At 37.4% G+C, this 14,810-nt stretch overlaps 1 protein-coding gene across 1 annotated transcript in view; it reads right to left on the bottom strand.

Annotated features, from left to right (window-relative positions):
* Nucleotides 1-410: 410 nt before the first annotated feature.
* Nucleotides 411-14,810, bottom strand: part of ATP11A (ATPase phospholipid transporting 11A) — a 74,892-nt gene continuing 60,492 nt past the window's right edge. Inside the window, exons 27-30 of the mRNA XM_029964765.1 lie at nt 12,426-12,491; nt 12,026-12,129; nt 10,056-10,221; nt 411-3,409 (exon numbers count right to left, since the gene is read on the bottom strand). Coding sequence (XP_029820625.1) covers nt 3,152-3,409; nt 10,056-10,221; nt 12,026-12,129; nt 12,426-12,491 — 594 coding nt within the window. The 3' untranslated portion in view covers nt 411-3,151. The remainder of the gene's footprint in view (nt 3,410-10,055; nt 10,222-12,025; nt 12,130-12,425; nt 12,492-14,810) is intronic.

The following is a 14,810-nucleotide window of genomic DNA, read 5'->3' as shown; positions in this document are numbered from 1 at the left end:
GGGTAAAGACAAACAGGCTAATGCAAGCAAGAAAGTAAACTGTAAGCTTTTACATTAAGTGGCTGAACAAACAATTATTGTACATGGTAAAATGAAAAAGATCTTTTGCCACATGCCACTGCAGGTATACATGAACTTCAGTGGCCGAAAAGCTCGAATACTTTCTAAGTCTTCACATACATTTGGTTAGCGCTTACCAGTTTTCAAGACATTTATAGAAGCAGTTATGGAGACATTATGCTGTTAAAGCTGCAACAATTTAAACAAGGCAAGTTAGAAAGTTATATAGATTTTTAGACTTTTCCTCTTTAATTCTTTTTTTCGTGATACATAAAAATTTGTCTCCTTTCAGTGTCCCATCCATAATAAACACTATAATGCATTTTGTTCTAACTTCTACTTTTTCATCGTTGTATCATCTGATCCATTTACAGTGAAACTCCAAGTTTACACCTGCTGTAGTGGACTAAGTTTGAATGGCAATAGTAACAGGAACTGAAGCAGAAACACATCAAGTGAAGCTGAGTTGATGTTTTATGTTTTTTCCATTAAATGGTCTATTTTAACAAACAGCACCAACCTTTAAAGGGAAAAGTATTGCTAAATCAAAGCGTTCTTTCTCCTCCAAAAAATGTCATCTTTAACTAAAATTTCTTAAGCACGTATATTGGTGTTTAAGCCTGAACAATGTTGTCAATAATTTTGAAGCTCAGGGTTACATGAAGTTTGCAATGAACTGCTTTGTTACTAGGCATAACAGGAATGCAGCATTTCAAAAACATCAAGCAAAAATATCCTTACTTAAGGCTAAAAGATAGAACTCACAAAGTAAAAAAGCAGGAGGCTTTATAGAGTAAAAAAGCTCACTATAATAGAATAGCACTGCAAGTACAGTGCTCTAATCACAGCTACCACAAATCTCAACAAAACATCAATAATTTGGATGAAACTGAGAGAGCAACAGACTTGTACTTCTAATTTGACATTCATTAGAATTTTAACATTCAGCCACAACTCCACTCTAGGCTAAATTTAAGTGGCCAAAACTCATAGGTATAAAAAAAGCCTTCAAAACATATACTTAAAAAAAATAGAAATGGTGTGTTAACAAATGTATGCGTAAAACAGATTTATAAATAGCTACAGTATGAAAAGTATTTCAGTGCAAAGGCAATTTTAAGATTTCTAAAAAATACATTACAAATAATTTGTTAACTACACACAAGAAATTTGTCACTGCTACTGGTATAAAATTTATACCCATATTAACTTTTTAAAAATATATACACCAGTGTTTTATGTAGGGGACGGTTCTAACTGACCAACATTCAAGTCTGCAATGGCAAGTATATGTACACACATCCACACATGTGTATGTATTTCAGAATGCTACTGCTATAAGGACATTCTTTGAAACTTAAAAGTGCTATATGATACAAAACATTTGTCTGTGGTGCTCACCGTTAGACTTTGTAAAATTCTGTTATCTTTGGTATACTGAAGATTTCACAAATCACTTGACAATCTCTGCTTGACCCAGGGCATTTTAATAATAATTCCCTGTTCATTTAATGCGAAAATCACTTGGAATACTGTGAGGAAAATTTCCTAGTAAGTTGGTTTTTCTTTTATTAAAAATTAAATTGGGAAGTAAACTTATTTGTCTAGGTTTTTTTGTTCAAACACAAAAAGGGAAAACATTTTTCTCTGCCACTCTAGTCCATTTTAAAGACAACTAAAAATGTCCTGGCCAGGTCTTCCAATAAAGGCTGCAGGTCTGATTCCAAATATTTTGTTTTCACACTGAAATAAATTTTTAGCTAATGTCCTCACAGAGGTATTGAATGAGGATGGTTATTAACCAGTTCTAACCATCAGGCTGAAACTGACTGAAATCTCATTACTCCTTCAGATATTTCTGCACCCCAAAATAAAACACTGGACTAAAGAAACAAGACAAGGACACTGCTAATAGTTGAATTAGTACAAGGTAAAATAAATGTAGCAGAGAAAACAGAAGTGCAAGTTGGCTGTCATTCTTAAAGTAATTAAAACAGAATCCTTGCAGTCAAACTGGTTTCTATATCCCAACTACAATTCAACTGTTAGTCAACAGCCGTGTGCCACCTTGTGGTTTGTTTGCAAAAGCTAACAGCTGTGTGCTTTGTAATACATCTACCAAGCCATTTAGCCAGTATTTAACCATACAAACATACAAAAAAATCAAAATTAAGAGGATGAATCCAGATAGTAAAAGATGCTCGTTTGGAAAAACAACTTTTCTTCTTTTAAGGAAAAAAACCCAACAAACTGTGTCAAAAAAAAAAGCTTAATACTTTCTGCTATGTATATTTTACAATTACAGGGAGAGGAAGTGGGAACACCAGGTAATCTGCATCTTTGACAAATTCAAAGACCTTTTAGGCAAAATGCTTACATTCAGTTTTTAGGTAGATACCAACAGTGATGATATTTACCAATTGAACAGCCAACTTGACTTCATATAGTGTGTGCATACTCTACACAAGGATTGTCTTGCCTATATTTCTACAGGGGAAAACTAATTGAAAACCAAACATAGCCCTGATTTGGCCACTTACAAGAAAGTGAACATTAGAGAGTGTTTCTTGAAAGCAGATTTGCACAGAGGAAACACCAGTTTGTTCTACAGAAAGAGCAAAGAAAGAAAAAGGACAGAGGAAAATCAGAAACAGCACTTGTTAAATACGCTTTAAGAGACTTTCATTCGAGATAACTGAGGTCATTGCTTCTGGCTGAAAATTAAAACTGTTTATCTCAAAATGTAGGTCACTGACTGAAACTATGCACTTCAAGTAACAAAGAAAATTACTAAAGGTAACAGAAGCAGTAAATGCACGGAAGTCTTGACACAGGATGAAGACAATTTTCAGTGCTACCAGTCTCACAGTACCAGACTGTGCAGATTGTTCATTGCTCCAGTAGTTCAAAACATAAAAAGAGGCCTATTGGCCTGGAAGGGTTCATACTTCTAGCTCTTGATCCTGTTTGTCTGAACACTACCTCAGACAGCAGAAGCCACGTATAATTTAATATATTTCTGTGACATGTTTGTTTCTGAAAAAAGAAATAAACAAAAATACAGTTTTTAAAGGCTTGACTTGGTGTTCTGTCATATAGACGTTTCCAAACCTGACCCACTGTAGTGGTAGCCTGCACGGGAATGGCAATGCTTATTGGAATAGCCAAAGACAGATGGAAGTACTGAATAATCAACGCCTCTCCAGTGCGTAAACATCATTTTTTTAGAATGAGAATTAGACCTTCTTGCTGGGGAATTGCTGCAGTCACTGCTCCTGTATCTTGGGCTTTTCAGACAGGCAAGAGGTGTGAATTCTGAGATGTGCTCCCGACAGTGCCTCGATGCATTCTGTTAAAGGGGCAAAAAGAAACAAATGCACAGTAAATAGACAATCTTGGAACCAAAAGTATATAACTGTGTTCTTTCATAGGGCCATTGTGCCCTTGGTACAATAATGGCTTTCACTAGAAGACCACTGACTATTTGTTTCATGTCAAAGTATAACCTGTCGTGTTGTTTTGCCATCAACCACTTTTAACATCATCAGTTTTATATTCGGACCTACAGAACCAGGCATAATTTTACACTTAACCTCTAAACCTGATAATGGGCTCTTTGGAGAAGAGATGAAGACACAGAGGACTGCTTTCATATCAAAGTGTTTTAAATGAAGTTTATATTTCATTTTGCAATCTCTCCTGGTACATCTTTTTATCTCTGAACTTCTTTAGTCAGGACTTTTTATGAGGAATTTTAAGACAGAACAGATTCGAGTACTTTGCCTATACTTCCAAAGAGAGGGAATTCTTTACAGTGAGTTTGTGCTAACAGACAAAAGTTCCAGAGGTTTAATGCACTTGCTTTGTACTTCTAAGCAGTATTGAATTTTAGACTTGCTTAGGTTACACATAGCATCTATACAGGTAATTTATACTACACAGTCTAATTGTCCATTAAAATTTATCTGTATCACATAATCACTCCACATCTGGCAGAACTGCCACTTCCCCTCAGGAAATGCTCAAGACTACAGTAACACCATGGCTGCATGACAAGAGCCTGGAACACGTGTACGAGCAGAGAGAAAATTAGCACAGCCCTTTGCCCAATGAGTTGATGAAATTCTTCTCACTAAATGCACATAAAATTTCCAGGTATAGAGGTTATGTGATGGTATCTAAGATATAAATGCATTATAAGCACAATTCAAATCAATGTTATCAATCACTCTCTCCCTGAGCGCTATATAAGCCAGTTAATCCTCTATTGTCAATTATCCCCTTCCTTCTTCCCTGTTAACCGGAGCACAGTAGCAAAAGGGACAAAATCACAAAATAAATATTAATTATGTAGTTTATAGAACTTTGGCTGAGATTTCACATTACACTTCAATGCCAATCACAAGCTTGGAACACTGTTGCATAACCAAGAGCAATCAGAAAGCTTTCTTACAACAGACACTCTTGGAAAAGTCACAAAACTAAAATGAACTGCTCACCAACAGTGAGGCCTGGGTTGTTTTAAATACATATGTAGACCAAATATCAGCATTAATACAGAAAAATCAGATTAGCAGATTTTGTTTTGGAAATGTCAGAGGGAGTAGTCATATACTGCTTGGTTACTATCTTTCCTATTCTTTCAGCTAGGAAGTGAAGCATTTTAGTTACCCTACATGGTTCTAAAAAGAAAATGTTTTTTTTTTCTACACATGGCCCCAAGGCAAGCACCACTACCATGTCTGAAGCTCCTCAAGAAAGCTGGGGTTTTCTACTATTACTTGTCTAGCAGTCATTAAAACAAATCAAAAAGCACCCATCAGCTACCTTGAAGTTCTACAGCCCACAGAGTGCATGACATTTGCCCTCTTCACATACTGATACTTTGCATCCTCACTAAATTTCTCATGTGCTGCTTTCAGGGTCAGGAGAGAATGAAGGGAAAGGAACAGACATGGCATCCAGATGGGAATGTATTTGAGTAAAAAGTGGCATGGCAAGGAGATGATGTAAAACTGAGAACTTCATTCTGCTAATGAATGGCCTAATGTTTGGGGAATTTAGAAGCTCACCACTCATGCTGCTGTCTCATATATTTGGCAAAACTCTCTTGATTTGAGGCAGTGATGCAGCAATGCCCTGGTCCATACGGAACACGGTACTATGGTAGACACTGTCAGATGTAGAGCTCCAGCCTTCTGACCCAAGGTCCTTTTCACAAGTAACTCACTGAGATAATCTTCATGTGTTACTGTCTGCATTTGGTCTATATATGTATTCAAGAGCATGAGAGATGATGGATAAACTGGGTGAGAATTACCTCTGACTTTATGTATTCAACACTATTCTTTTATCCCAAGAAAGACAGCAGTTCATATGTGTAATATGAGTACACGCTGCAATAATGACTGCAGTTTTTACAGAAGAAATGTCCCACAATACCTATACATAACACAATGTATTTACAGGACAGGAGTATGGGTAAATTGATTTATTATTTTGCCTTACACAATTAAGTTTCCAAGACAAAAAGATCTTACCTGTGGCATGGAACATCTCTTGCAAAAACTAGGCTCTCCAAGTAAAACATATTGATTTTGTATCAATATTGATCAAGTACATCAAAAACTCTGGAGGAAACAGCTGATTTGTAAATAGCACAGTTAACCAATAGAAATTAATCCAAATTGGCAACACGTACAGTACTGTTACCTAGCTTTGATCTAATTATGGCTCGGAAGCTGAAATATTTCCTTCAAGAAGTGGCCCATCGTTGTTCGTCAGTGCATTTAGGGCTGTTTTTTGTCTCACACTCTTCTGCAAGGATGAGGAAAAACAGTGAAACTCTTGCTGAATACAAGAGGGAAATGTGAATGAATTGTACCATTTGTACGTAACTGTTATAGCAAACTGGAAAAATGATGGATTTTCTGATAGATTTAAAATCAAAAGGTTGTCCAGTGTAAAACAAGGTTTGTACTTCTGGATCCTGAGGTTAATCCTTTGAGCCACCCTGAGGATGTTTTCAATTCCATTTCAAACTCTGTTAAAAATAATTACTCTCTAAAGCACTAAACTGACTACTATGGGCTGTGTGTCCTGCCCTTTTGACAATAACTTGTACTAAAACAGGAGAGGTCCCCGTGATACAGTGAGGCCAAATCAATTCCAAATTAAGGAGCGGACATCCCGCTTCACTACTCCCCAGAACAACTGGCTTGCTGAAGGGAGTGCCACACACCAAGGTGATGGGGCTGGTGCTAATGAAGGCTGACTTCCAGCTTAGTCATTACACTGAGGGAAGAGAGGGCCTGGGGAGTTGCCAAGGAAACTTCTTGCACAGGATTCAAATATTGCAAGTGAGATCCATTGCTTTGTTTTCCCTAGAGGAGGAGCCTGACAAAGGCAGCAGTTTTCTCGTGACCAGTTTTATAAGCTCCCTGTGCAGCTGTTCAACAGCAGCTAAGCCCATTGAGGAACAGAAGAACGATGAGTCTCCAGAGAGGCTTCCCCAGGCAAAAGTACCACTTCGGGTTTTCCCAAGCGCAGCAAGAGGTAGAGATCTCATAATGTAGCTGATGGGCCAAGCTTGTGATTCAGTGAAAGCAAAGTAAAAAGTCATCAAAAAATCATCAGTCAAAAACAAAGAGGAAAAAAAAATATTTCTTAAAAAGGGATGGGAGCACTGAAGTCATTTATGGCTCAGGATCTAAACAGCTGGTATTTCAGCTACAAAATACTTGTGATTGCTGAAACACTGTTAATTGAAGTGACAATTATAAAAATGCAAATAGGATAATTTAAAGTGAATTTATATTTTCCCTAACAGAGAGGTTGAGCTTCTGTATTAATGATAGAAGAAAAAAGAAAAGAAAAATATAATCAATATAGACTGGATATATTAAAAAAATACCCTACTACTTTTCAAAAGTAAAGGCTGAAAGAAGCCTCACAGATGCACAATACCAGTTAAAGCATAAAATTCAGCTTGCTTCATTGAGCCAGAGAGTTGCAGAGACTACATATATGAGAAATAAGCAGAATTTGACTGAAATTACCAAAAGGCAACAGATTCCTCCAAAGCTTTTGCAAAATTAATGTTTTAGCCCAGGAAAGACAACAGTTCATATGTGTGTGTGTGTATATATATATATATCGCTCAATATTAATATGCATGCACATATATATACATACACTTGTATGTACACGTATGTATGTTTATACATATACATATGTCTGTAGGTGTATATGTATATATCCATGTATCACTGAAAAGCTCTCTCAAAAAAAAAAACCCACAGAAACCAACAAAACAACAACAACAAAAAAAACCAGAACCATATCTGTACTGTTTAAAAACATCTGAATGTCAATGATGGTAAACAATCACTCACCACACACCAGAATGACTCTCAAATACATGAAACATTTTGAAGCATAAGAATTGCTCCAAAGGCTTTAAGCATTCTTATTGCCTGAGGAGAACTAATTTACTAGCCTGGGAGGTGGTTGCTAGTCCTATGTTAATTAAAGGTTTTCAACCTTTTTTTTTTTTTTTTTTTACAAAGAAAGCAGTATAACTTATAGGAGTGCAATAAATTTAAAAACAATTGTTCATAAGCTCGGTTCAAACCAATCTTAAGGCACTTAAAAAAGCCAATTTTAGCCAGAATTTTCAATAGTGAAAAAATGGTGTGTATTTTCTCTGTGACTCACATAATTACAGTACATTTTATTGACTATATATTTTCAAAGGGGGAAAAACAGGAAATATGTTTATCTTAGCCAAGTTTTCTTGGAGACTGTAGGGTAAACAAGATTTACTTGCATTTCTTCTACTTTTATGTTATATTAAATAATGTCACATACAGGTCTTCAGCTGTTTTCTTTATAGAAAGAGCACAGAATTTTATAGAAGGGAACATAAGAAAAATTCAGTTTCAAAATGCATGCTAGGAAAAAACTTATTACTAAAAAAGTTGCATTTTCCTTTATCAGGAAAGATACATTAATATATCCCAAAGATTGCTTAAATGGTTTCCAGTACCCCATTTTCTGTATGATGGTAGTAATATCAGCCTAATCAGAATTATCGCTTCTTTGTGTGGCAACTATTCCATTTATTCAGGTACAATGGAAACATTACATGCATTCACCTACAGACAGACCAATGATTAAAATGGGAATATAAAAATCCTGGACTCTTGAGGCAGAAAGGTTCTGTAAAATGCAGTAACAACAGTGACAAAAAATGATAATGACAGAGATGGACTGTGACAACAATTCATAAAATCTTTGAGATAAACAGAAGGAAAAAACTGTACCAAAAAGTAGTCTTCAAAATACAGCTGAGGTGAGTCACAAATGGAGATAATGAGTAAGGTAGATAACTTCTGATGATAAACATTTTACTGTCCTTTGAATGAAATGGCCAAGCATGCAGAAAGGCAGAAAAAAGTCACCTTTTGTTCCATTAGAAACTTAGACTGCTTGAAGTCTGAGAAAGCATAAAGATGGTGGACTGCTCAACAGAAAGGCACTGATGTTTAGTCTGATTTCCCCAGATGTAGGAAGCAACCGTGCACATCATTTATGTTTAAAGCAAGGTAGGAGTTATTTAGACAAAGCGGATCGGAAGACAGGAAGAAAGAAAGAGAGGGAAGAAGAAACACAAGGGATATAACTGGTTAAAAGTCACAGATTTTCTACTAAATATTAAAAAGTGAATATTGCAAGTGTTGAGCCCAAAGTCTGCTTTATAATTGATTCATTTTCCAGCACTAATACACAGTGTCTCTAAGAAACACTGCAATACCTTTGTTAGAGGCTTTTATTCACTAGCCTGTTTCTTTGCCTTAACTCATGCTCATCCTCTCTCTTTAGTCTTCTTTTAAATTAAGCATGCAGAGCCTATACTGAGATTAACTTCTTCCAGAAGTAGCACATAGGGCAAAGATGATGTATCAAAGATCTCAAAATTAAAAACCACTACACACTGATCTGCCTGAGAATGCTTTTCTGCTATTCTTTATTCATTCCTGCCCTCCTGAAGTGAGGCATTATTACACCTTTACATTCAAGGAATACAAAACAGTGGCAAGGGGTTTTACCTTTACCAAAGGGAAATTTTATTTTTCTTGGCAGTAAAGCTCCTCTGTTCCTTTCCTCTTAATGCAAAGCACCTTCTCAAACATCAAAATGCTACCTAATCCCTACAGTTGCCAGTAACTCATTATTTTAACCTACCAATGGCAGCTGATGGACTGAAAAGTGCAAGGGCAGTAACATTAAGGTTCAACACCTCTAGTGTCCTTTACATTCTAACGTATAGATATATGAAAGTTTACTGGGGTTAAAATAGAGGTAACATTTTCTACTGAGGCTGGTTTAATGTCCCCAGCATAGCACCATGCTTCTGACAGAACCTGCCTTCCTCTCCAGCCTCAACAGAGCAGGCCTGTATTTACACAGTGGTTCCTCTTTTTTGGTTGATCAGATGAAAGGAGACAATAAACTTTAAAATCCTCTTCCCACTGGCAGAGCAAGGTACATTTATGTAGAAATAATGGATCAGAACAGGCAAAATGTAAGTTGAAATATAAAAGAGGAACAAACTGTTAATAGGATAAGTTTTAATGCATGTGTAAGGCATCAATCAGTATATTATTAGATATAAGTGCCTTCTATCTACCCTCACAGAGATCCCAATCCCCTTGCCCTTATCTCCTCTAATCAGAAATCATGTTGAGCCATGTACCTGTCTCCCACCATCCTCATCAGCTGATTTTCCTATGGTTGTTCATATGGAGGCACCAACGTTGCCCCAGGATTCAGGTTAATACCACCATGTAAACAACTGGCAGTGTTTTTCATCATACTGCTCAGACACCACAGGTGGGGAACACCTGTTCTAATCTTGTCTCTGACTTTGAAAGAGGACTAACTAGAGACTTGTGATACAAAAAACTAACTTCACAATGAAAAATATTTCTTACCTGGATTCTTTCTGTTGCTGTAGGCCACAACTCTCTGCATAAGACCTTCTTCAAAACATCTGGAAGAAGGCTGACAGTTATGAGCAGAATTATACCCAGCCATGCAGGACCACTAGACAGCATTTGCATGAACACATAATACATCCTCTGATAATTGAGAAAAGGCCTGGTAGGAAAAAACAAATAAATAAAAATTACACTTCAATATACAAAAGAAAGACAGACAATGTTAAATGTAAAAATTATGACAATGCTGAAATTGTTCAGGTTCAGCTTCCCAGTTTGTGGGATTTTATCCATCCCAGTTTTCTCAAAAGGAGAGTTAAACATGCACTGACTGGAAACAACTACCTTCCTCTTTTCTAGGCTGCAGGAATACCATGCCCTCCTCCCCCGCCATATTGTCTCTCCCTTGCAAAGATAAACTAAGTTACATTCTTATTCTGCTTATGCTTTTCCATATACCCTTATCTTGCCCCAGGTATTTTCCACCTTTCTTCTCAGTATCCCATCCACCACTTCCCTCTTTCCTAAGGCACACCTGTCTGTATGTATCTTTAGAGTAAGGCTCATTAATCATACCTATTTTCATACCTCCCAGGCTCCCCTACGCATCTCTGATGGTTTCATGTTATGATCCCTAACCTAGTCACCACATTGTTATCTAATCACACTTTCAATACTTTCATTTGCATACCTCCCTGTATACCATGGCAGTTGGATGGTTATTAATATGCCACCACTACATAGTACTGGGAACCAGGGGCCATGATTACTGGGAGCAAAAATCAAGGGACAGTTTGCAGTAACACAGTGTAAAGCCCTCCTACCACTGGGGCAGTTTCCTGATAGTTTCCAAAATTTGATAGTATTTGCCTACTAAAAAGGTAACCACGCTAAAATACATTGTTGCATGTAAATAGTACACTCTAATAGGCAGCAAGGCTAAGGCTGGCTGAAAAAAGTAGCAGGGAAAAGGTTGCTTCTGCAAATTGTTTTCCTCTTGCTGCTGAAGAAATTAAGACCTGATCTTACTAGGAAAAAAAAAAAGAGGCTGCTGAATATCCAATGAGTTGAGAGGCAGTTGCAAAAGACATGCATTTGCAAAAGACACGCATTTGCAAAAGACACATTGAAATACAAATCCTTTCTCCAAATTAAATGGCATCTTAATCACCATGCAATAGGTAGCCTCTGCCTTCTCTCTAGTCCCTCAAAATGTTATACTTATGTATAAAAAGTGGAACAGCTCCAGCAGACACATTATAAAAGATGGGTCCTTTACAGCTGCGAAATGCAATTTCAGGTTCCTGACAGCAATCAGGCACAGTAAGGAACTGAACTTGTTTCAACTTGATTTCCTTCCCAAAAACTTTCAGTTTCAAGTACACAGAATTTTTAACAGGAAAAAAACCCCAACAGCTATGTACAAGAGTTATACTAATTCCTAAAGAGCTTCTTACCAACAGGAATAAGCAGGTGCTCAGACACCTACAGTAAATCTACTTTGACAAGTTGGAGGCAAATAATGAGCTCAAACACAGGACTCGGGGCCACCCACATCACTTCCATGGGAGTTTCACTCCTGACTCCAGTTTTGACTGCTCCAGCTAGTTCCTTCCAAGACTGGCTGCATAGACATGACCTGTTCTGTGACATTTTGTCTCAGAGAGGCAGTCTTGGTTCCTTGAACCAACTCTTGGATTGCTTTTGACTGACACTACTGAGATAGACCCAGTGGTAGTCTGAGGTCCGATATTCTTCTTGTATTCTTTTTTAAGAAGATTTTAGCAGATATTCAGTGAATGAAGAGCTGAGAACTCTCCAATTAGCACTAATGATGTGATTAAAATGGAGTTCTGCAATGGATAAAGGCTAAATTTAACTCTGTTTCGGACAAAAAGGTGAAATATAACAACTTTATGTTTCTGAAATAACATTTGCAATGCAATTTTGATTAGGGTTCATACCAAATAATTCCTCCCCAGAGCAGAGAAAAGATAATGTAGAATACCAGTGATCCCCAGATCACGAAGTGATTTATCCATGTCCAATAGTGTGTATCTAGTGCAAGCTTAAAAAAAAAAGAAAAAAAAGAGATCATATGGTGTTATCACTATCTAAGAGCAACAGAATACTCAGCAGGAGATAAAATAGAACTGTACTCTTTGAAAATAGGGATGAATTCTACACAGAAGTAGCCAAAAACATTTTTCAGTTTTGAGCACAGTTAAGAAGGCACAGATAGAAAAATCTATATTTAAACTAATACAACAAAGCATGGTCATAGAGAGAAACAGATATAAGTAAGCAGCAATTAGAAAACAAGCTCTAATAAAGTTTCAGTGGATAAAACACAGCACCCCTTACCTTCAATGTAACCGTGAATACAAGCACAGTAAACACCACTGTTCCAAAGGTCCAATTTCCAAACATCTATAAAAAATGGTCCAAAGCAGTTATAGGCAATATTGTCCCCTACTTTGTGAATTGTCCAGAATAAATATCTTAAAGCTATGTATTGCTTTGTATCATGAACTGACACCTAAGCAAAAACACTGAATTCCTACATGACCTATCCAGTGCAAAGTGTTTTGGTTTCTTGCTCTTGTGTGTACACACCTCAGATTTCATACAGACAGAAAAAGACCACAACCAATCCTCTCAACCTGAAGTTCACAGGTATGTTTCTTAATAAAAATTAAGTTAAATCACTGAGATTGACAAATGAACTGCAGTAATTTCATCAATCTTCTTGGACGTCATCTTTTCTCTGATCTCCCTTCTCTGCTGTCCTTGGCATCCAATAATTCTCGTAGGTTGAACAGCATATTAAGCAGATGAGTAACAGTATACAAAAAAATGTCATAACCATCTAAGTACATAAATGTCTACATACATTTAAAGATAAAACACTTTTAAATTGTGTTTGTTTTTTTCCCCACCTGCATAACAAAATAAAAACACTTCAGCTTTTCAGGTGGGCAGAAATGATCATCCGTGCTGATGGAGAGAAGAACTGGTCACAGAGGATTGCTTGGACTGCAGTGGCTATTGGATTACCAGGTTCAGGATCCAGAGAAATGTTGGGAAAGTAAGCAACGGTTAGGGCACTCTCTTTTAGAAGGGACTTTGTTTGATTCAGAGTATTGCACCCATGAAAGAGAAGAGTGCCCAAGAGACCTGAATTATTTTGAAAGAGAACTGCTGAGATCTCATGAATTCCCTTCTGCAGGAAGACATGGAATTTCAGCAGAAGACTCAGTTGGCCAAGTAGGATGTTTCTCAATGAACAAAAAGGCAAAATGGGAGCATACAAGAGATGACAATATGGGCAGGAAGTAAACAGATAGCATAAAAGCATTACTTGGCTATAGAGGGGAAAAAAATCACAGACAAAGATCAGCTCTGACTAGGATTAGTAAGGGGTGTTAAGAGTGACAAAAATGATATTTATAGATATCCTTGTTTCAAAAGGAAAATGAAAGTGGAGTGGTAAGACAACCTAGTGGAAAGTGTAACAGAAAATGCTGAAATATGCAATACTCTGGATAGCAGTTTTCACAACCAAAACCTGCTTCTTGCATTTAACAGCAAAGCTTGGGAAAGAAAGGAGCAGCCAACAGTGTGGAAGCAACAGGTTAAGGAGTTGTTAAGGAGAGAAAACTGAATGCAATGTATCTTGAATTTAGCAAGGCATTTGACACTTGGACAATAAGGAAGCAGGGGTGGGGTAAATGGACTACTACTAGAGTTGAAAATTGGCTGAACCACTGACTCAAGAGTCCTTGATGTTTGACTGGCTGCTGGTAATCAGTGAACCACACTAGAAACAGCTACTGGGGCAGATATTGTGGAACATCCCTGTCAGTGGCCTGGATGGTGACACAGACAACATCATGAGCAAACTACCAATTGATACAAAAATATAGAGCAGCTGACATAATGAATGACAGAGTTTCAATTCAGAGGGACCTCTGCTGATTTGAGAATCATGCCAACAGATATCTTATGAAATTAAATAAGGAAAAGTACAGAGATTTACATCTAAGGAGGAGTAGTGCCATCTATTGGAACTGACTGGCTGAGTAATGGCCCTGCAGAAAAGGAAGTTGCAGTGGGGTTACATGGACTCCAGGCTGAATACAAGCCTATATTGTGCTTGTTCTATACATGAGGGAAACTGCAAATGGAGCTGCACTGGGAGGAACATGGCCACTGAAGAAAGGTTATTATTCTCATCTACTCAGCTACAGTGAGATTGAACCTGGAACACCGTACTCAGTTTTGGGTCCCTCAGTTCAGGAGCAATGTAAAAAAAAAATGGAAAGGATCAAATGGCAAGCAACCAAGGTAGTTAGCAGCCTATGGTTCTTCTGCAAAGAGAGGTTGAAGGACTTATTTAGTCTGGTGGAAAGAAGGTTAAGGAACAACCTAGCAGCTGTCCACAAATATCTGAAGAACTACAGAGCTGAAGAACTGGAACAGACATCTCTTCAGCAACAAGCAATATTCTGCTTGGATACTGTGAGAAACTTCTTCCACCATGAAGGCAGAAAAACACTGGAATAGGTTTTTCTATCCTCGGGGATATCCAAAACTTGAAAAAGACTAGGCAAAGCATTCAGCAACTTGATCTTAATCAGCCCTGCACAAAGCAGGGATTTGAACTGGATCACATCCCATCTAAAGTTTTCTGTATGAGCTTGCCCAGTATTACATCACAGGGGATCTATACAGGCGTGTGATCACCCA

This window comes from Manacus vitellinus, unplaced genomic scaffold (genome assembly GCF_001715985.3).
Source record: "Manacus vitellinus isolate BGI_N305 unplaced genomic scaffold, ASM171598v3 scaffold_7_pilon, whole genome shotgun sequence".
Classification (NCBI taxonomy): domain Eukaryota; kingdom Metazoa; phylum Chordata; class Aves; order Passeriformes; family Pipridae; genus Manacus; species Manacus vitellinus.
This window is presented reverse-complemented; position numbering and strand designations above follow the sequence as displayed.